The sequence below is a fragment of the Rhinolophus hipposideros genome (genome assembly GCF_964194185.1).
Source record: "Rhinolophus hipposideros genome assembly, chromosome: 22".
In the NCBI taxonomy this organism is placed as follows: Eukaryota; Metazoa; Chordata; class Mammalia; order Chiroptera; family Rhinolophidae; genus Rhinolophus; species Rhinolophus hipposideros.
The window spans coordinates 12,264,853-12,287,722 of record NC_138068.1 but is presented as its reverse complement, the minus strand read 5'-3'; the positions used below and the strand labels follow the sequence as shown (position 1 = coordinate 12,287,722).

The 22,870-nt window shown below is 45.2% G+C and overlaps 1 protein-coding gene across 7 annotated transcripts; it reads right to left on the bottom strand.

Moving 5' to 3' along the window:
• Positions 1-10,300: 10,300 nt before the first annotated feature.
• Positions 10,301-22,856, bottom strand: WFDC3 (WAP four-disulfide core domain 3). 7 transcript variants are annotated; one of them, XM_081033638.1, is made up of 7 exons: positions 22,792-22,856; positions 20,778-21,008; positions 20,188-20,319; positions 19,397-19,543; positions 12,458-12,589; positions 11,197-11,382; positions 10,301-10,538 (listed from the first exon to the last, which is right to left on the bottom strand). In XM_081033638.1, the coding sequence occupies exons 2-7, from the start codon at positions 20,851-20,853 to the stop codon at positions 10,522-10,524; spliced, it is 690 nt and encodes a 229-aa protein (XP_080889764.1). In that variant the 5' UTR covers positions 20,854-21,008; positions 22,792-22,856; the 3' UTR covers positions 10,301-10,521. The 7 variants fall into 7 exon arrangements, with proteins under 7 accessions (XP_080889764.1, XP_080889765.1, XP_080889763.1 ...); XM_081033639.1 differs by having other exon boundaries at positions 22,796-22,856; XM_081033637.1 differs by lacking the exon at positions 10,301-10,538 and having other exon boundaries at positions 10,922-11,382; positions 22,796-22,841.
• Positions 22,857-22,870: the final 14 nt, after the last annotated feature.

Below are 22,870 nucleotides of genomic sequence, written 5' to 3'. Positions count from 1 at the left end.
AAGGAGGAAGACAGAAAGTAGAACTGACTTGAGTTTTTCCCCAAGGGATTTCAGTGTTAGAGCCGTAGGGATTATAAAAATTGGATTGATGTCAGGAGTGTCAGAAAATTCCTTTACTGGTGTGGACTTGTGTGTGTGTGTGTGTGTGTGTGTGTGTGTGTGTGTGTGTGTTAGATGAGTTTCAACTCTATTTAACACATATGTACAGGACTACTGTGTTACATGCCATGGATACAGAGAAACAGAGGCCATCATTCCTATGTTTAAGAAACTCCCATTCTACTTTTTAAAATTAATTTGCTTGATTCAAATTATAATGGACATGTATGAAATACTTAGGGTAAGTGGAGCAAATTCCCAGTTATGGATAAGGGCTGTAGCTGGACTTCAAGAAGACTGACATTACTCCTTCTTTCCCTCCAATATGGTCGTCACTGCTCCTGCTCTAACCACCTATCTCCATGGTCTAGTAAGACCCGGTGAGTCTGAATTAGTAACCCAAAGGGTGGGGGGGTTGGGTGGGAGAGGACACAGACTGATGGAGGAAAGGAAGATCTTCTGCCAGATGAGGCATCTTAAGCCTATCCTTCAGGATTAGGTGTAGAGGGTCAAAGCCCCTGTTAGTTTGTATGCTTGCAAAGATTCTTTAGAGATGAAAGTAAGGGCTCTGAGCAGTGTCCTTGGGGGAGCAGATGAGATGTCACTCCCAGTGACGTGGGAAAGCATGTGGAGAGTCAAGAAATGGGATCTACTTAATATGAAGAAGGAATCCTGGGATGGATGGAGGAAGCCTCGGGTCTGTCTTGCTTTCATATCTAAGGTGGTACAGCTACCTTGTTGTCCTTCTCCAACTGTTTATCTGTGTCATGGCCCCAGGTGATAGTCTAGTCATTGCCCCATATCACATAGACAGTGAAACTTATGCTTGGGGAACTCTCCCAGGGATCAGGTAGATTTACACCGGTTGATGATCATTTGTAGTCTGAATTCGTGAGGAAAAGAATGCCCACATGGTAGTAGAAAAGAAAACCTGACTGTGGAATTCTCATGCACAGAGATCTGTAACTATCCTCCACTGTACGGCACCTGTAACTTATTTTTGACCAGATTCTACTACAACACCTTGACATTTTTGTGTGAACCCTTCATCTTCTCTGGCTGTTCAGGCAACAGAAACAACTTTAAACAAAAATATATCTGTGAAAAATATTGTCTTCCTAAAAAGTAAGTCTCTCAGCTCCTCACCCCACCTCAAATGACACCAAATATTAGGAGCCAGGGATTTTTTTTTTTTTTCAGGAAAAAGCAAGTGAGAGGTTGGGATTGAGTAAGGAGACCAGAAATTATCCTTGAGTTGGGGACAGTCAGTCACAGACACAGTTTCAATGTGTCGGGTCACTGAATCCAACAAAACTCTTTTGAAATTGTGAAAACCAAAACCCAGAGAGATGAATGACTTGCCAAGTTCACTCAGAAGAAGGACATGGACCCAGATCCATGGACCCAGATCCATCTCGCTCTCCACCCAGCATTTCACTACTACCATGGTGTCCTCAGGCCTTGGAGATCCTATCCAATCCCTCATTGTGGCATGAAAAGAGAAGCTGTGAGGGTGTCGGGAGAGCAGGGGACATAAGCACCATAGTACGGCATGAATAGTGAATGGCAAAACCAGAGCTTTGTGCACAAGATATCACGTTATTAATATGTATATCCTCAGAGTCTAGCACTATATTCGCTCACTAATATCTTGTGGGTAGATGTATGGATCAGGAGGGCTATTAGCATTAAAAACAGCCATGAAGTTCTGCTGGGATGTAAAGGACCCATTGAGTCTACCTATGACTATAACAATCACTGAATTTATTTACTTATTTACAGGTTCAAAGATGATAGCAATGGAAATGCTTAATATGACAAAAGGAAGAAACGAAGAAGGAATATTCTTTATGAAAAATTATACCAAAATTATTCGGAGTAAATAAACTGGACTGTGTCAGAATGTGTGTGTTTTTTGAATTTAGGATACTCGCTAATTTCTTTGCCCAGATTTGCCTTTCATGCTGATTACATATGTAAAATTTCAACTGAAAAATTCCTGTATGTCAGCCCTGATCTAAAGACATTCATCTCTCCCATTCTAGATTCTTCCAACATAAACTACAAATGACCTCTCTGAAAGCACCAACCTACCCATGTAATGAGTCGGTCTGTATAAAGGCAATCATTGTTGATATGTCGTTGGCATGACCTGCTAAATTTTAATTTGTTTCTGTATTTTGTCACTGAACCAATTGGATTTCCATGTCAGTGGCACTAAAATAACCATACTTAAATTATTTCATCTGCCTCAAATCAATGAGCATTCAACCCCCAACAGTGCTCCTATTCTAGGAAAATGTCCCTGATGTCCCAAGTACCAGCAATATAGAAACCGTGACTTCAGAGTTGGGAGCTACAGGTCTTGAGCCAAGATGAACCTCTGCTGTCAGAGTATGGAGGATCATTCCCCTTTCCCGTGACTGCTCTATTCATATTCTCATCAAGGACTGGGCATCACAAATGAGCCTAGTTATTTGAGGAGCCTGGGCCAGTATTCTAAGGATATTCTAGCTCAATCCAAACAATGGCAACCCCTGGACTATGGGCATAGCCTTGGAAAAATCTTGGGAACTAGTAGAAAGCATAGGTTAGAGATGTCACCCTAGCCCCTCACCTAAGAATTACTCTATGCAAAAAAAAAAAAAAAAAAATGGACAAATGAAACAAGAAGATAGCTTCTGGGTATTTAGTCCAAGTCCACCATCCCCCACCATTCTGAGTCCATATAAAACTTTGTTCTAGGGCTGATATAGATATAACCTACCTGGTGTCTATTCATGGATCCTGAAGATTTTCTTCCCTCTGACTATTGTGAAACACTGTGTTATATACGAGGTCTGAAAATTAAGTTCATGAACTTGTTGCAACAATGTTGCTAAGATTTTTTGACATCAGAGGGATTATTCATTATGAATTCGTACCAACTGGACAAACAGTTAACCGAGTTTACTATTTGGAAGTGCTGAAAAGGCTGTGCGAGAAAGTTAGACGAAAATGACCTGAACTTTTCGCCAACAATTCATGGCTCTTGCATCACGACAATGCACCAGCTCACACAGCACTGTCTGTGAGGGAGTTTTGAGCCAGTAAACAAATAATTGTATTGGAACACCCTCTCTACTCACCTGATCTGGCCCTTCAAGGACTTCTTTCTTGACCCAAAGATAAAGGAAATATTGAAAGGAAGACATTTTGATGACATTCAGGACTTCAAGAGTAATATGTGACGGCTCTGATGGCCATTTCAGAAAAAGAGTTCCAAAATTGCTTTGAAGGGTGGACTAGGCGCTGGTGTTGGTGCATAGCTTCCCAAGGGGAGTACTTCAAAGTTGACCATAGTGATATTAAGCAATGAGGTACGTAGCACTTTTTCTAGGATGAGTTCACGAACGTAATTGTCAGGCCTCATAAACAAACATCAGTATAACGTCTTTGAAAAGTCTTCCAGAACTATACTCTAGTATTCCAAAGAATTACTATAAGTAAAATACTCTTTGGAGACAAAAAAAATTTCAGACTATGACTCCCCAAAATCTATTTAGCCTCAGGTTTTCAGAGTTCTTCTGGATGTTTCCTTCTCAGTCCTAAATCTGCCTCTAAGATAAAGGTACATGTGTACTGTCTGTGGTGTTGAAGGAAGATATTCACACGTTCCCACAAAGATCAGTGAAAAGGCACAAAGCCATGTGACATTTTCAGGCTTTCCCACAGAACTACGTACCCTTTTACAAAACACTTTTACATAAAAGAAGTAACACAGGACATAAATCTAGAAACCCAAATGGGTTTCACATTAACTTCAAGTGAAATATTTTGAGGGTGTGATCACTGATGGGAGGGGGGTAAAGATGAAAAGATAAAACAAGGTCTTGGGATACACACTAAAAACAGAATGAAAAGATTATGGTCCTGACCGGTCTCTTCCCTGACTTGTATCTTATCACTATAACAACTGAAAAGGGGAAAATTCCGTTATATATGACAGAAAAATTACAAATGATTTCGTTTCTGGTTCCAGGAGCCCCAAAGAGAAAGGATTCGGTGAAGCGGATCTTAGAATGTGGCACAAGTTTGGCCATCATTCAAGAGACACTCAATGCATTTTGCCCTCAGGCGTGGGTGCGGAGCAGGACCGGAAAGAAGAGGTAAAGAAGGGGAAACCCCATGATCATCACAAAGACTCTGATCTTCCTCACCCAACACTCCCCTTCCGTCTCCTATAGTGGAACAAACAGATCAGGAAAACACCTCTAACACTTTCTAAGTCTGGCCTTCACTGGATCTGTCAGATCACTCCCTCCATGTCATTTCCATATTCAGCATCCTGACACCAGTCCCGTTCTGCCAGGGTCTCCTCATCAGCATCATCCATGATCTGACCACTTCAAAACCTCTTTAATTCTATCTGCTGCCAGAAGAATTATCCTCAAGCATCATGTATGTTTTTCAGGCCCTTGACCCAGGACATAAGCATCTGCGATTAAAATCTTAATTCCACCCAACATCCAAGTCCCCCACGTGTGTCCCATATTATTACTGTTTCCCATAGTGTCTCAATTTCACTCATCTTTTATGAGTATCATGGATTTTGACAGGGGAAAGTGATCTAAAAGATCATCTAATCCAGGTCAGAAATGTGAGATGACTTGAAATATGTTCCATAGTATCGTTTATGTCTTAGTATCTTGACTCTCAGATGGGAACTTTCTTCCATGCATGATGCAATCTTTCCTACTCCTTCATTGAGCACCAGTTGTAAGCAAGATACCGTATGAGGCATGGAATAAGATAATGAGCAAAGAGGGCTGTACTCTCTCCTCATGGAATTGACAGTCTGGAGAGGAGACAGACAATCTAATAACCACTCAGGCATTTGATGACAAACTGTGATACATGCTTTACAAGAAAGGCATAGGGTGTTACTAGCAGGTGGAGGAGGAGAACTTAATCTGTCCATAGATTCAGCAAATACTTTCCAGCGGAAGTGATATTTGAGCTGACATCTGAAGCCTAATTAGGCACAGGGAGATGGGTATTCCCAACAGAGGGAACAATATGTGCAAACTTGAGGCAGGATAGAGCAGAACATATTCAAAGAACATAATGTGCCCCCACAGAGCTGGGGGGCACAGAGAAGATAGAAAGGTTACTAGGGTCTAGGTCATGTAGGACTTTGCATGTCAGACAAAGAAGTTTGAACTTATTCCAACTGTGATGGATACAAATGGAGGGTTTAGAAAAGGAGAGTAATGTTTTTAAGAGACCATTCAGAAATTCCAATTTTGATAACTGCAGAACAGCGAATACCAAACTAACAGCTAATACCAAACTAACTATTCAAACTAACAGATGACAATTATCATATCTTGATAAAATGTAAAAACAAAAACACAAACAACAACAACAAAAAACACACTGTTTTAAAAAAAAAAGCACTGGAGAGAGACCAAAATTCAGCAGAAACTGGATAGGATTTAATCCCTGACAGAAAAGAACCATACTAGAAGAAATCCATTTTATATGACTTTTCCACTGTATGTGACAATCTCACATTCAACTTGCATGTGGCAGAGATCAAGCAGAAAGCCACAGCCCTGTGTCCTGAGCAGTCAGGGAACAGTACTACCAAAGCAGCAACATAATGACGGGAAATCCCGAGAGGAGAGAACCACAAAAGGGAAATCTCCAAAACCTTTTTTTATAAACTCCTCTCAAATCCTTGATTGACTCCTCAATCTCTTCTGTGCAGGTGAGATGCCAAGGGTTCAAGATAAGCAACAGCGGGAAGGCTGGAAAACTGAGCAGAGATTTCCACTGCTGCCCATCAGAGGTGGCGTTTCAAGTCTGAACCCTGACATCTGACAGGGACTTGATAAACACCTTGGCTTTAAGTTGAAAGCCTGGAAGAACCATGACTTAGGAGGAAAGACAATGTTTCAGGGCTAAAGCAGCCATCCCAGAACTCGGAAATTATTCAAATACAGAGATCTGTCCTAACAAAGCATAAAAACAAGTCTTCAGAAATTCAAGGTGATCCAGCAGTAGTTGAACTGCCTGCTAAGAAGAAAATATAACACGCTTCGGAGGAAGATGATATAATCCAAAGTCTCTACAATGTGCCCACTGCAGTATATTATATCATCAAAAATTATATTCAAAGCACAGGAAAATGTGACCCACAGTCAAGAAAAAAATGATCAGATAGATCAGTAAATATAGATACACAAGTTATTTATATGTTGAAATGAACAAATAAAACTTAAATTATGATAAGTATGTTGAAAAGTCTATGAAAAAGATGGCTGTAATACATGAAGAGTTGCGGGATTCCAGGCAACGTTTGGAAACTGTAAAAAAGGAGACAAAGGGAAATTCTAGGACTGAAAACATAATACTTGGAATTTATTGGATAAAATAACAGCAAATTTGATACAGCAGAAGAAATGATTAATGAAACTGAATATAGCTCAATAGAAATCAAGAGGGGAAAACATGTTTTGAAAGGCACCCAGACCAAGTATATGCAAATAGTAGTCCTATTAGGAGAGGGGAAAAAGAATGAGGTGAAGAACACATCTGAAAACATACTGGCCAGTGTGTTTTGACCAATTTGGTCAAAAACTGGTCAAAAGCAACCCATGCGTCCAGGAAATTCAGTGAACCTCAAGTAGTATAATTACTAAGAAAATTAGTAGGCATGCTGTGGGGACAGAGCCAGGAGTGCAGTTTCCAGGCTCTCGCCCTCAAGTGGAAAGGTGCTGGCTCAGGTAGTAAATGGCCATCAACTGTGATTGGATGGCCATCAGCTGTGGCTAGTTGGCCTTCAGCTGTAACCAGTGAACCATTGGTCACTAATATAACGGCTGCGCCTACACTAACAGGAGAAATGGGGGCTAGCAAGAAGATGGTGGCTGAGCTAGCAAGTGCAGGTTGCAGTTAGCAAGTGAGGTTGGTTGGCAGAGAGAAGTGGACCACAGGTTGCGGACAGTGTGGCTCCTGCTTCCTGCGTCTCCAACCCAGCTGCCAGTGAGACTATAGCGGTATGACTCCCCTATCTGTGGCTCCGTGGGTGTTCCTTTTTGGCCTCACCATATCCTGCGCTCCTATGTGGGGAGCGGGACGAGAGACCCCACCTGCCACCTGGTATGACACATGCTGTATTTAAATTGGCAAGCAGCTGGAGGGGAAAAAGGAACACATTACAGACAAAGACAGAGATTGTCAATGATCAAAATGGCCACAGCAGTATTTCTGGGTCTCTTGGCACACCCAGTCAGTGGGGCAATGGAAGACACAGGCCCACAGAGCCCACAAACCCCATGGACGTAATCCCATCTTCCCTCTAATAAGAAATGGACTAATAAGAAATGGGTACTACAGACCGCCCAGCCCTGCAGGATCCTGCCTCAGCCTCAGAATCATACCGCCCAAGACCAGAGGCCATACCCAGCACTTCTCTCCAGAAGGAAGATGGAGGCAGGGGCTCGGGGTGTCCTCCATACCAGCCATTCTCCTCGCACCAGGGTTCAGATACCCTGCTGGAGATCTTCTCCCTTTTGGGAATTACCAGTGTGGCAGTTCCTTGCAGAATAATGGCGTTATTAATACCAAGACCCAGTTTCTAGTTCTCAAACTCTGTCCAGCAGCCCCCAAAGACTAGGCATGGTTGCATGTGACCTTAGGAAGGGCTCTTTGCCTCTCTGAGTCTTAGTGTACCCATCAGCTATTCATCCTTTCCTGAACAGCCTCATTTGAATGTTGGGAAAAATGTACTCAAAAAGCATCACAAAGGGAAATATTCGAAAAGGGGAGGGAGTGGTTATTTAAAATAAAGAGTGTGAAAGAAAAGTGTCAACCAACAGAGTGCAAAATCCTAACTGTGGGTAAAAAGGGGAAAGTAAGGGAAGGAAGTGTGTCTGGTTCATCTCTATGCCTCCAACGTCCAGAACCAATGGCTGCACCCTCAAGAACTGTTGAACGAAAGAACAAGACTAGACTAATTGGGGGGAATCACCTCGTAAGTTATATAAGTGTCTAATCACTACACTGTATACCTGAAACTAATATAATATTGTATGTAAACTGTAATCGATAACCATTTTTAATTATTTTTTAAAACAAAGAAAGAACAAGAGGATGTAAACTACAGACTGGGCTGTTGAGATTTCTTAGGGATGATACTAGAGGGAAAAACAATGGAAATTTATTTTTAAAAATGTAAACTCGATCCAATTCAAACATTTTTTGAATACTTAGTTACATGTGTTAACTGCTGGGAAGACAAAGATAATAGGAAAAAAAGTGAAGAAAATAGGGAGACAAAAATTCTCATAGGCTATTGGGAGTATATGTTGATCTTTTTTTAAATCTTTTGGAAGACAATTTGGCTTTAATTATTAAAATTTTTAATATGCACATCCTTTAAGCCCAATAATTCCACTCTAGAAATCTGGCCTAGTGAATAAAGATTGAAACAAAGTTCAAATGAACTTGAAGTCATTTGGCAAAGATCATGGAAAACAGGGCCAGCAAGAGCTACAGACTTCTGCAGCCTTGTTAAATATAAAAAAAATTAATACTCAAGAAAACAGAATTTTAACTTAAAAATTATGTCTATCTATGACATATTGTTGAAAGACAAAAGCCTATTACACTGTTGAGAAGGAAATTTTTCCTGACCTTGAGCTCCACAAAGAATTTGCTCTGTGCCTTTTGTACAAGAAACGTTGATACAATGTGATGGATAATGTCCCCAAGATAAATGTTACCAAAACTGCAGAAGCATTTCACATCATATGAAAAGAGAAGACATAGTGTTAGGTCCTAATTTATTAAATGAAATTCAGTAGGCATCTGCAGTATAGACCCAGCTATGTAACTTTTTCTCAAAGCGCCTTGAAAAAGCTGGGAGGAACTTAATGGTCAGTCTGCAAGGAGGCTTCTAGAATACGGTTTTTTCACTTCTCTTGCCAGAAAATGGTCTATGACTTAGACCTCTGCTGCCCTCTGGTGGCTCTGAAAATAAAAGTACCCAGCAAGGAATTTTCTCCCTTCAAAACTCTTGGCCCATTGCTGTTCCCACACCCGCCTCCAAACACAGCTGAGCCCAAGGCAGGAAAGACAGAGCATCTGAGCCCCCCACCACTCCAAATAGGTCTTAAGCACTCACTGAACACCCTCACCCCACCTCAACCCTTGACCTCTGCTTCCAACACAATCCCAAATTCAAATTCAGCTTTTCAGCTCCCACTCCAGCTAGCATTTCTCTCTCTCTCTCTCTCTCTCTCTCTCTCTCTCTCTCTCTCTCTCTCTCTCTCTCTCTCTCTCTGTCTCTCTCCCTCCTCCTCTCCCTCTCCCTCTCCCTCTCCCTCTCCCTCTCCCTCTCCCTCTCCCTCTCCCCCACTCACACGATTCATCATTGCTACCTATAGGCAGGTCAACAGCTCCTGCTTAGGTCTTTGATCCATTTTGAATTAATTTTGGTACATGGTGACAGATAGCAGTCCAGTTTCATTCTTTTGCACCTGGCTTTCCAATTCTCCTAGCACCACTTATTGAAGAGGCCGTCTTTTCTCCATTGTATGTTTTTTGCTTCTTTGTTAAAAATTATCTGTCCATATTTATGGGGGTTTATTTCTGATTTTTATTCCATTCCATTGGTCTGTGTGTCTGTTTTTCTGCCAATACCATGCTGTTTTGATTATTGTAGCTCTGTAGTACAAGCTAAAGTCAGGGAGTGTGATACCTCCAGTATTGTTCTTTTTCCTTAGGATTGCTTTGGCTATTTGGGGTCTTTTGTGGTTCCATACAAATCTGATGATTTTTTGTTCTATTTCTTTAAAAAATGCCATTGGATATTCCCACCTTGGACCTCCTTCCTTGGGGGCCAAGGGACTGAAATAAACTAGCTTCTCATCTCAGTTCTATCCCCAACCCACATTCTCTGATACAAGAAAGGTCAGCAAGCCCAAAAAGAGGCCTGATTATGCCACTCCCAAGGCCTGACAGAGACCTTATGGCAAGTCACCCTGGGTTTAGCTTCTACCCATGTCTCCCCTAGCCACACCCACCCAGCACCCTTTTTCAGTGTTCCCAAAAAGAATGGATTGCCTATCCTTCCTAAGTAAGTCCCATAATCCCACAGCCATGCTCAGACCCCAGCTCTTTCCTCGTCTTAGCCCTCAAACAGCACAGGCAAGACGATCAGCATCAGCTTTTATTGGGGATCAGAAGCACCACACATCCACTGCCCAACCCCAGAGCTGGTTCCTATGCTTGGGCAGCAGCAGGAACAGAAGCGGAGCAAAGAGGGCAGCGAGAGCCCCTGGGAGTGTAACAAGCCCCAGGACACCATCCTCTCCTGGCTGCCCGGACAAGCCACTTGGAGTCACCAAAGAAGCCCTGGACAAATCAGGACAGCTAGGGCACTGGGGTCTCTGCAAGAAGAAGAAACAGCAAGTCACAACTTTGCCTCCTGGCTGCCACTCCCCAACATGTTTCCCCTTCCCTCATGTGTTTCCCCTCCCCCTATGTTACCCCTTCCCCTATAGAAGCTTGACATATACTATTGCTCTCAGAAGTTTTAAATGGCTCCCCGCTTCCTAGACGACCCAGTCCAAGGGCGCATTGAAGACTCTTATCGTGCAGAAGTCAACTTTATATCTCCTGTTATAAAAACAACCTCTGTCCCTTTGCCCGCCCTCACTCCACCCCCTCCTCATCTCCACAAACCTGTCACATACATTCTGCTCTCTGTTCCTTTGCTAACAGTCCCCAGGCTGCCTGTCCAGCATGTTCCCTGGGCTATCCTCCCTTTGTAATATCCTGCCTAGCCTTTAGGGCCCAGACCACATCTTGCTCCTAGCAGAAAGACCTTCCCAAGGAGCCACACCCACTCCGAAAGCCTATAAACCCAGACTGTCTAAGCAAGTTCTGTGATACATGATCTGTGACATCTGGTCTTTCTCTCCAACTAGACTCCCCAGGGCAAAAACTCTGTCCTGACCTTCTGAAGTCCCCTGCCTAGCACCTGAGCCCGTGCTTTGCACATAGTAGCTAGGTCTATTGTTACTGACGACATTGGAAGGTACACACCTAATTCAGAATCAGACCCAATGGTGCAGTTGGGGTTCACGTCCAGTTGGGTTGGCAGAACTGGCGGGACACAGAAGCGGCCACAGCCAGACTTACAGCACTTGCCCCCGGCTTCACAGTCCTCATCTGATATGCAGCTGACAATGCACAGGCCCACCAAAATGTGTGGACACTCACCGCTCCGCCCTACAGGACACCAGACACAGAACAGTCGGCTCTACTGACTCCAAGTTCCCATCTGGAACTCAGACACGGGGCTCAAGGTGAATTCATCCCTGACTCTCACTAGATTTGAACTAAAGACCTGACTCGGGAAACCTTGAAGCCGGAGCATCTGAGAAACTGCAGGGCCCCAAGAGAGCACCTGGACCAACAGTTTTCAAATGGGGTCCCAGAGGGAGTTCCCTAGGGGTACGTCAGGGTTGGACATCTTTGTGGGCTTGGGGGTGGGTCTGTGTGGAATGCAAAAAAAGCAAGGCTCCCAGACCACCACTGTCGCCCCAAGTTTGGGCTTCATGTCACTTCCTCAGGGACGCTTCTGTACCACCCTAAACAAGGCTTGGTGCCGGCTCTGTACTCTGGTCCCCAAACTTGATTATAAGTCCTTATTTAGTTGTCTGCCTTTCTTGATACGCTATATGCTATATAAGGACAAGACTCTGTCCCCAGAGTCTTTAACCACTGCCTGGGAGCCTAAATGATGTCTAAAGACAACATCTGGGCCAGTGACTCTGAAATGGAGTTCCACAGTGCCTGGTACAAAAGAAGCACTCAAAAATATATACTTGTTGGAAAAAATACATTGAAAAAACAAATAGATCAGGAATGTTTTTATCTGTTGCATATATGTTGCTTCCAAGTAAGATTTCATTTTGGAGGAGGGGAAACTTTGTGCTAAGAATCAAGTGAGAAAATCAATGTCCTGGGCAACTCCTTCATTTTACAGATGAAGAAACTGGCTCAAAAAGAGGGGTTTACTTACTCAAGGTCACAGAGCAAATCAGCAGCAGAACCAAGACCGGAAGCCAGGCTGCCTGTCCTGCGGCCCAGGGATTTTTCCTATGCCCCGCACTGCCTTCCCCTAGTTGCTTAATGACCTTGGCCCTCGGAGGACGGGATGCTTTGGGTTGAGGGGCCAGGAAGACAGGAAGGATGAGCACTCTGACTCCTCCCAGGAAGAGAAAGACAAGAAGGCCACAGATGGCTCCCTCCCAAACTGACTCCGGAACTTAAGGATTTCCTCCCCAAAGAGCCAACATACCTCCCTTAATGTCTCCACGGCAGATGTGGCCACAGCCGGTGCTGCAGCATTTGTGCTCTGGAGGACAGGATGTGTCCCCATCACACAGCTCCTCACACGGAAGGGGGTCGGCAGGACATTCACCACCAAACTCTGCCATAGAATCAGAGCATTGGGACCCAGTGCTCAAGCCCAAGCCCAGTGTTTCCAGCTATTTTTATTGTGACTCGAGTCCAAACTACATTTTTCTTTGTATCCCTTGTGTATATTAATACAAGATGTACGTTTAAACGATATGTATTTATGTGCATACATGTATATGCAATGCTGATACTTTATATTCCTTCTATTTCTTCTTTTTCTAATGTAGGCCATATGCTACTAAACTCATTTCAAGACTTGCAGTTTGGAAAACATTGTTGAGATCCAACCCACTGTGGCAAACATACTAACTGCCAACCCCAAATTCATTCTCCCTCCTTTCTTACTGTGTCAGACACCTACACGGGTGGCCCCCAATGAACCCCACCTCCCGGTGTTCATGCCTTTGTAGAGGCCCCTCCCACATTGTCTCTGGGCTTGACCACGTGACTTGCTTTGACCAACAGGACATCAGCTAGTGTGACTGACACAAGCAGAGGCTTGATAAGCACTTGCGTATTGGGGCTTGTCTTCTTAGAACACTGCCTCTTGGAAACCAGCTGCCATGCTGTAGAGCAGCTTGGCTAGACTACAGAATGATGAGAAGCCCCACGAGAGAGAACCTGGGTGGAGAGAGGCATCTTGCCCATTCCAGCCACAGGCAAGCTCCCTGCTGAGCCCCCAGGTGAGTGAATGACTTCAGCTACGCAACGTTAGGTATAAGAACTGCCCACTAAGCCCAGCCAGCCTATACAAGTGTGAGAAGGATACACTATGGTTCTGTAAGCCACTAAAATGGGGATGGTTGGCATGCAGCAGTAGATAACTGAAATACCGGTGAACAGAGCCCCGGGTTTGTTCTAGGAGGCAATGAGCCCAGTCAGCTAAAATGATTTGCTTCCCCATATTCCCTAGTAACTAGGGGCTGACCACAAACTAAGACATAAGCTGGGAAAATGTCTGCACTCCTGATATAGGGAATAGACCTTCCAAACTGACCTTCACTTCTCTCTACTTCCAGTGCAAAGATGGACGTAACGCAGGGAGGCAGAGAAGCCTTCTTTCAAACAGGAGGCAACTAGTATGAGGACCAAGCGGCACCCCAGCCCTGGCGCCTACTTCAGGACTTCTTGTTACGCCAGCAAAACGAACCCCCGTTTGGTTAATTTTCTGCTGTGTACAGCCCCACTTTCCTGAGGTGCCCCTTTATCACCCCTATGAGGATAATGAAACTCAAGCGAAGAGAAGGGGCTTGGCCAGAACTACAGAGTGAGTCAGTGGCGAAGCAGGACAAAACTCGGCCTCCTGGTGTGCAGTGAAGTACTTTCTGCTGCACCAGCCTGAAAGCACGCAGGCGCCAGGCCAAGTTTCTGGGAGCAGGCACACCCAAAGAAGCCCCATCCAAACCAAACCAAGTCACCATGACTCATTCATCTCAGTGTTTATTTCAAGGTTTTTTTTAATGGAAGAAAAAGTGACAGGCAAGGAAAGGCTTTGTAGAAAACCAAAGCAGGACTGGCCCAGTGCCTCTCTGAATAGAGACATGTAAGTATGATTGCACATGGCTGGCTCCAGGAAGTCTGCCATGATGAAAAAAGCAAGTGTTAGCCTCCAAGGAGAACAAGCACAACTAAACAATCAAGGTATAATAACCCTGCGTCCTAGGATTTTCCTGAACAGCCCTGATTACCAATATTCTATGCCATTGTCAGATTACATCAAAACTATGTGTCCTGATGTTTTATTCAGAAAATATGAGTACGGTCACTATAACCACCAGATGTAAATCCTCACACCTCCCTGACTGCTTGACAGACAGTAAAATCCATTTAACAAAGAACTAAGCTTTTTGTATCCCACAGTTGAGAAGGGGCATAAAAAACTCTCCCTGGTGGAAAACACAAACTTCTCACGGAGTTATGCCACGGGCCCTGGACAGTGGGTGCCTGGAAGAACATACGCCCCACATTTCACCACTTTGCTGAGCGTGGCCCTAAAGTGACCAAGGCGAGGAGCACACTTACTGGAAGAGAGCAGAGCTTTGGTCTCTGTGCCTGGTTTTGGGGAATGAGGGCAGTGGCTGGCAGAAAAGTGAATTTCCAAAACTTCTTAAGCCAACAAGGGCCCTCTGAGCTATCAAATCTACTCCTTCCCTCTTGCAAATAGACAGACAGACATCCAGGAAGGAAAAGGGACCGGCCTGATGTCAACGGTGGCAGAATTGGGTCCCAATCCCCCAGCTCTAGGAGTGCCCTTTTAAGCCACATCACTATGACCCCCTACACTCTATGAGGGTCACCCAAAATCAAATCAACAAGCGCTGAGACTCACTCCGCTGAATTCTTCCAAAAGAGAAGACCTGGTGGTGGACAGTTTTAGGAGTTAGGAAAAGTTATAAAGAAGCCAGTGTGTCAGGAGCCCCCAAGACCATCCTAGGTTCAGTGATTCTCTCGGACTCACAGCACTCGGCATACACTTGTGGCTCTGATTTGTTACAGCAATGGATAGAAAGCAAAATCATCAAAGGAAAAAGGTCCATGAGGTAAAATCCAGAGGAAAACAGGCACCAGCTTCCTAGAATCCTCTCCCAGTGGAGCCACACAGGACGCATGACAACATGTGTGATGTGTTATCCACCTGGGAAGCTCATTAGACTTCCAGGTTTTTATTTGGGGCCAGTGCACTCCCGGCCTAGCATGCACCACTCTTATCAGTTAAGGTGGTAGGAACACTCTCAAAATCCAAACTCCCAACCGTGAGGTTTCAGGAAAAGGTCATCCAAACACACAGGGAGCCCATGCCATCAATCCACACAAAGGACGTAATGCACATGTTGTAATAAGGGTCAAGTTTCAGCAGTGGGAAGGGGGCCCTGAGGGAAGCAAAGGAGACAACTCTTCCACCATAATCTGAACCTTCGTGCCAAAACTTCTCCCTCCCCACGTTGCCCTCTTCTAGGTCAGGAGCACCACCCTCACCCAGCTGCTCAGGCCAGACACCTAAGCACCATTCTTGACACTTTCCCTTCCTCAGCACCCACGTCCACCCACTTCTTCACCCAGTCCTGTCCACCGTACCTTCAAAAGTGCTTCAAGTCTGTCACTCGTCTACCTCCATGCTGTCACCACCCCGGTCTAAGCCTTGATCACCTCTTGCCCAGCCTGTCGCAATGACCCCTTAACAGGCCTGTCATCTTCTCCACCTGCCCATCCATTCTTCACACAAAGGCAGAGTGGTCTTTTTCAAGTGAAAACTAGACCAGGCCTCTCCTGCTTTTAGAACCCCCTCCAAAGGCTTCCCATTGCACTTATAATGAAGCCCTAGAGAGAGCCCTTGAGACTCCCCCAAGGTCTGGACTCTGCCTCAGCTGGAACCACCTTCCTTCTCCTTCCCTTTTATCCAACCACACTGACCTCCTTTGACGTCCTTAAAAACAGTAGGCTCTTCCCCACCTCACAGCCTTTGCCTATGCAGTTCCCTCTTCATAGCATCCCCACCCAATGGCCAGCTCCTTCTTGTTTTCCAAGTTAAAATGACACTTCCTCTGTGCCCCTCTTTTCGTTTCCCTGTGGTTTTGATTATTTGTTGATTATTTCCTGTCTCTCACACCATGAGAACAAGGACCATGGCTGCCTTGCTCACCATGAGACATCCATGTGCTAGTTGGGGGAGAAACTCGCTATATATTGAATAAATGAATAAGTGAGTGAACAGACAGGTCAGACTTCAGACAGGTGGGGAGGGAACCTGAGCAGAGAGGTTCTGGGCATAATCATATGACCATTATTTGGCAGCTTTAGCATAGGCTTTTTTTTTTTTTTTTTGCATAGGCTTTTTAAATGCATTTCTTCTAAACTGCATGTTATAGAAAGAATGTTTGTGTCTCCCCAAAATTCATATGTTGAAACTTAATCTCCAATTGATGGTATTGGAAGTGGAGCCTTTGGGAGGTGATCAGGTCATGAGCGTGAAGCCCTCATGAATATTCACGCTCTTACTGCCCTTCTGCCATGTGAGGCCACAGCAAAAAGATGGTCGTCTATGAACCAAGAAGCAGGACCTCACCAAACCCTGAATCTGTCCACACCTTGAGCTTGGACTTCCCAGCTTCCAGAAGTATGAGAAATAAATGTCTACTATTTATAAGATACCCAGTCTATAGTATCTGTTACAGCAGGCCAGACAGACTAAGACACTGCAGTATCACTCTATGAGGTAAATATCCTTATCTCCATTTTACAGATGACAAGAGTGAGGTTGAGCGAGATGAAAGGACTTGCCCAAGGCCACATAGCAAGCAAGCAGAGGAGCCAGGATTCAGACCCATGCTCAGACCAGAACTGCCTCATGGGCGCAGGTCCTAGCATCTGCCCTTTGCTGTCGGGCCACCTGGTGTCCCTCCACCCTACCAAACAGAGCAGCACAGGTTATGCTAAACCTCTGACAATGTCAGAGTTTAGGGAAAGCCCAGGAAGGAGAGTTTCCTGTGGAGTTGGGTGTAGCAACCAGTCCCATTAGGTGAGTGCCCAGCCCTCCTCCAGGACCAGAACTGTAGAAAAGTAGTTAACTACCAACACAGCAGCCAATACCACCGCCCACCAGACTGGGAACCCCCTCTCAGCTAGCGGGCTCTGGGATCTCTGCAGGGAGATCACTGTCCCAGCCTAAGGACAGAGGAAGCCCCATCTGAGCTGGCCAGCGCCCAGAGCAGCTCACAGAGGTGCCTGGCCAGGGTGCCAGCCTCATCCTCAGCCCCCACAACTCGGCCATCAGCTTCAAACACTGGGCAGATTGTCCCGAGCCCTACAAGCTGGCAGTGAGTGACTTGCCTGAGACAGATTCCCAGGCTCTGGTTCCACAACGGGGCCTCAAGAGTCCTGGCAAGGAGTACAACCCTCTATTCTCTCTCATGGGCAGGCTGCCCAAGAGAGCTGCTTAAGCCAGGCACAGAAAACTCCACTGGACACAGGAAGGGACCTGCTACCTGGGGAGGTCTGGCTGGAAGGAAAGAGGTTGTCATGGGTTGTGGAGTTTCACGGTCTCAGAGAAGTGATCAGGGGAGGAGAAGATGATCCTGGTTCTTGATAAAAGGGGTGGTTAGAAACTGTACTCCTGACAAAGCCGACCTTAGAAGGCAAGAGGAAGGGAAGTAACGTATAGTGAGGCCCAAACATTTTACATACTTTGAATCATTACAGCCTCCGAGGGTCATTCTTTCTATTTTACAGTGAAGTGAACTGAGACTCAGAGAAGCAGAAGAAATTACTGACCCAGGACCCACTGGCCAGTAACTGGTGAGCCTCAGGCTTGAACCCAAATAAATCTCTGGCAACAAAAATCTACACTTTTTCATTGTAATATGCTGTCACATGTACTCAGGTAAGAGGATGGTTCCAGTTCCTTTAGAAAACATAATGGAAGACATAACGGAAGACCCCATTTGAGATATCAAAGAAGGTAATTAAATAACCTAAGCATTAACTTATCAAGAAATACTTTAAAACTAGAAAACACCCCGAAATACACCAAATACACTTGAACAGTGGGACGACATAAAGATTCAACATTACAAAAATGTCAATTCTCCCTAAGTTAATTTTTACATCTAATACCTCTTTAATAAAAGTAGTCTTCATATTTTGGAGGGAGAGCGGATTAGACAATATGATAGATAATAAAATATATTTGGAAGCACAGCAAGCCAAAGTAGCCATGAAAATCCTGAAACACAAGAGAAATGAGAAGGGGCTAGCCACAGGAGACAAGTCAGAATTTCTAGAGCCTTTTGGGGGCCTCTCAAAGAAATGGGGCAGGTGGCAAGGACTAGAGCAGACATCTTTGTCACTTCTACCTTCAAATTCTCTCAACCATGTCACCTTTTCTCTATCCCAACTGTCACCTCCCTAGTCTAACGGACTCTGTCCTCACCTGGAGTCATTCTCTCTCTCCCTGTCTCTACTCCAACCATACCAGCTTTCTTTCAGTTCCTTAAGCGTGGCAAGTTCCTTCTCAGCTGGCTTCTCTCTTCCTGGAATGCTCATCACATCTTCACCTGGCTAACTTCAACTCCAGGGCACAGGTTAAATGTCACTATCTCAGACAGGCCTTCCTTGACCACCCAATGGAAAGTGAGTCCCCTGTTATTCTGTCTCTCAGCACCCTTTAATTTTCCTCCATGTCCTTGTAACGGTTTGAAATTATGTATTTACTTGCATGCTTATTTGTTAAGCCTCTTTCTCCCCCCTCCCCTAGTCTATGAGCCCCGTGAAGGCAGGGACTGGATCTGCTTTGCTCACCACGTTATACCCAGAACCCACCACTGGATCAGTGAATATTTCTTAAAGGAATGATGCAGAAATGGAGGATTAGGTCATGAGAATCCTGCAAGAGGGAGAAGAAATCCCTTTCAAACACCTCTCTATCAGCATCAGAATAAAATAGAACCCGTTTCCAACAGGCGATGGCTATCCTGTGTGTGGACAGAGGAGACACAGAGTCTCAGAAGCAGGTGAGTGGGGAAATGTGTACGGTCCTGCATGGGTATCAACTGGAAATTACCCAACAGCTTTTAAATCTGCCCCATAAAAAAGAGATGCCAAGATTTCCCTTCTGGCATCCTCCTTTGCCTGCCTTGAACACATATCACCACCCATCATGGCTTGGGTACCCTTTGTATATCTTTTCTTAAAAAAGGTCTAGAATATAGGAGGCACTTATTGTTTTTCAGAGTACAGTTCAACCAACCACAAGATGGTATGTGCATATTTGAGACAAATAAGGGGACCAAGCCGACCGTGGGGCCCGGGTGGAGCTTCTTACCCAGCTTTGGTTTGGAGATTGGAGCTACACAGCTCTTGTCGCAGCCAAACGGGCAGCATTTCTTTACGCCTGGACATGTCTCATCAGTGACGCACCTTTTAAAACAGGATTGTTTCCGAACAACCTTGGGACAATCTCCCTTCCTCCCTGTAGCGAAATGGGAGACAGCCACAAAAAAAGAGATAATGGTGCCCAGTGACACCCACAGGCACAGCAGATGGGAAAATCAGAGGAAGGAAGCCCCATCTTCATTTAGGACTCTCCGCCCTGGTGCTAAAGAGAGACAATGACGACCACAAGGAAAGCAGCTCACGTTTACTGTAACGCTTTCCACACTTACCTTGTGCCAGGAACCTCATTAGGTCCTTGCAACAATTCTATGAGGCACAAACAATTATCCCCATTTTACAGATGAGGAAATAGACTGCTTAAAAACTTCACACTTAAAAAGAGCTATGTAAGGCTTATGTAAAGCTTAAAAAGGTCTGCCTGGCTCACGGGTACTCCTTTCATCACTATCTTACACAGGCTTCCCTTCATAACTCTGCCCTCCAGCCTTCCCAGGAACACTGAGTTCAAAGCAAAAGACAGAAATAATCAGTCCTGTGTTTTTTCCTGACAAAAGGCAAAGACCTGGGTATACTGAGTGATTAAAGCGGAAGAGACCCCAAAAGCAGAAAGAAGAGGTGATCTAGGCAAGCTAAATTTCTAGAGCCAATCTAGAATATAGGAAGCCCTGTGGGTCTTCCTTTAGAAAGCACACTTGGATTTTGCCCCTCATGCCTACGTACCCTTTGGAATGTCTCCTCGGCAGACCCGACCACAGCCTGTGCAGCAGCACTTCTGTCCAGCTGGACACGATTCATCCCCTTGGCACAGATCTTTGCACGGGTTCTTATCAGGAGGGCATTCTCCTTCTTTCACTGTAAAGGATATCACACGAGGTTAGGATAACTGGCCAGGCCTCAAGAAATGGGGAATGGAAGCCAAATGTACTTCAAGGACTTTCAGCCTCTCCAAACACTCCTATCTAAACACTTTACCCTCCTATGGAAGCACACACACACACACACACACACACACACACACACACACCTATTAAAGAACCAGCCATTCTGCAGATAAAAAGGTTGGGGTGATCCTATTCTTACTTAAAGAACCCTAGGGGAAAGGCAGACTGGCAATCCTATCTTCTTGGCCAGGGAAGGTAAAGAAAGCCAGGAAGACCCACCCTGGCTGTCCCAAGACTCTGTGCATCCAGTCCCATCCTGCAGAGATGGCCATCTCCACAATGAGGCCCCTCACTCTGGGAGGAGGCAGGGAAAGACTTCTCTAGTCACGCCCTGTTCCTCTTAGCCAGGGATCCCAAATGATAGCTCACCATGCTCTCCTGCAGTCACCCAGGGCGTCAGGGACCCAAGAGCAAGAAGTGCATTCAGGAGGAAGAGGCAGCTCATGATGATGATGCTGAGAGCCGAGAGGAGAGCTCAGTCCAGGCCAGAGGTGTGCCCCTTGCCCGGAGTATCAACTGAGGGAAGGCAGGACTAGGAGACCAGCCTACACCCAGCTCCGAAGTCTTCCCTTTCGCAACAGTCCCCAAGGATGGCTGCTCCTGACGAGAAGAAAAAATGATTGGTTGCTGGTGTGTGGGAAGATTCCTGGCACTACCAAAGGGCACATGTGATGATGGTGATCAAACTCTGTCATGCAATATACGCAACACCCGTGGATACTGATGAAGACCCTGGGAAAATACAGGGATGGCCACTGAACAAAGGATCAAAGAGAGCGCTAAAGGGCTTTGGTAGGACACAGCTACCGCTGCAATGACAGAGGGAAGGACCAGAGAGTTAACAAGAAAATAAGCACAGCTAATAAGATGTACTGTGACTTCTCCTATCACCCTAGCAAACTAGAAAACAGAGAATGGGACAGACTACTTAGAAACTATCAAACAGCTACAGAAAAACCATATTTGAGTTAAATGTTCAGAACTAATACAAATGCACAAAAAACCCTGTATCTTGGTCCCTCTGGTCCACATAGACCACTCTTGGACCATGTGAAGGCTAGTTGACAGAACCCCAAAGAACAATTGTTATGACTTTCGTAGTCTAAACCATATATGTGTATTCCTTTTATCTCCTCTTGCTCTATTTCTTTTTTTCTCTTAACTGCTTATGACTTTAGTCAGTCATGATATCGAATAGTGTTCACTGGCACCGCTTAACCCAGTGAACTTAAAGGGCAGGGAATATTCAAGGCTCCAGGTAAAAACCTCCTTAATAGCGCCAAAGAGTTCTGTGCCAGGAAGTCGCCTTACTGTTTTAAGACAGATATTGGAGCAAGGAGATGATTCACCTTTGTTTATGACCTAATATGTGCTTTGTATACATTATTTTAATCCTCACAAATAATCGTGCAGAGGTAAGAAAAGTGGTTAAGAGGGGCTGAGAAAAATTGCCCAAGGTCATAAGAGGTGGCAAGTGGTGGCTGCTGGAATCTAATAACAGTAACAACAGATAGCATTGTTTGAGGGGTTACTTGTGCCATAGTTCTAAGTGCTTTACATGAATTAACTCACTCCTCACTGCAACTCTATAGTTAGATACTATTATCCCCATTCTACAGATAGGGAGATTGAGGCACCGAAAGAAACATTAGTCACAACTAGTAAGTGGTAGAACAAAGGTAGGCAGTCCAATTCCATAGTCCTTAATAATCACATCACACTGCATTTGAAGTCAGATCTTTCTAACTGCAAAACTCATGCACTTTCTACTACCCTATATTGTGACCTGGGAAAAGTAATTTTCTCTACCACCCATAAATCGCTCAAATTTTATTCAGGGTCGTCTTACCTAAAGCAGAGCTAAGGAGAGCCCCGGGAAACTTCACAGCTGTTAAACCCTTGCTACCCCGGCCCATCCTAGAATCACCACCAGTCTGGGTAGAGAAGCCCAACTCCCTGGGGCTGGGGCAATCCATGGTCCAAGTCTTTATTCTGATGTCTTCAGATGCAAGAGGCAGCCCCTAGGGTCCAGGCTTGGAGAGACCTGGTGGGTGAGTGTTAGGGGTGGCATGGGCCAAACCTCCTCCTGCTATTGGGTTTCCGGGTCCCCGCATTAAGCCCACTCCAGTTCCGGGGGCTAAATACGGAGCACATTAAAATCTACGGTTTGCAAAGACTGAACTGCAGGCGCCGCTGTACAAAAACGCTCCCCTCCGCTCTCCACCCCCAGACCATTGACACCTGCTCCCCTCCGCCTGCCTGGCACTTCTCCAGCCCGAGAACAATCCTCGAATGAACACCCCCAGTCCCCACCTGCGACGCGGCCCCTCCCTGGAGGAAGCCCCGACCCCCCCCCCACACACACACACACACGCACACACACACACAAGGCCTCTAAGCATCAAGGTGTTTGGCAAGACGCGGCCGTTTGGTTCCCATGGTAACTGCACAGCGCGCCTCGT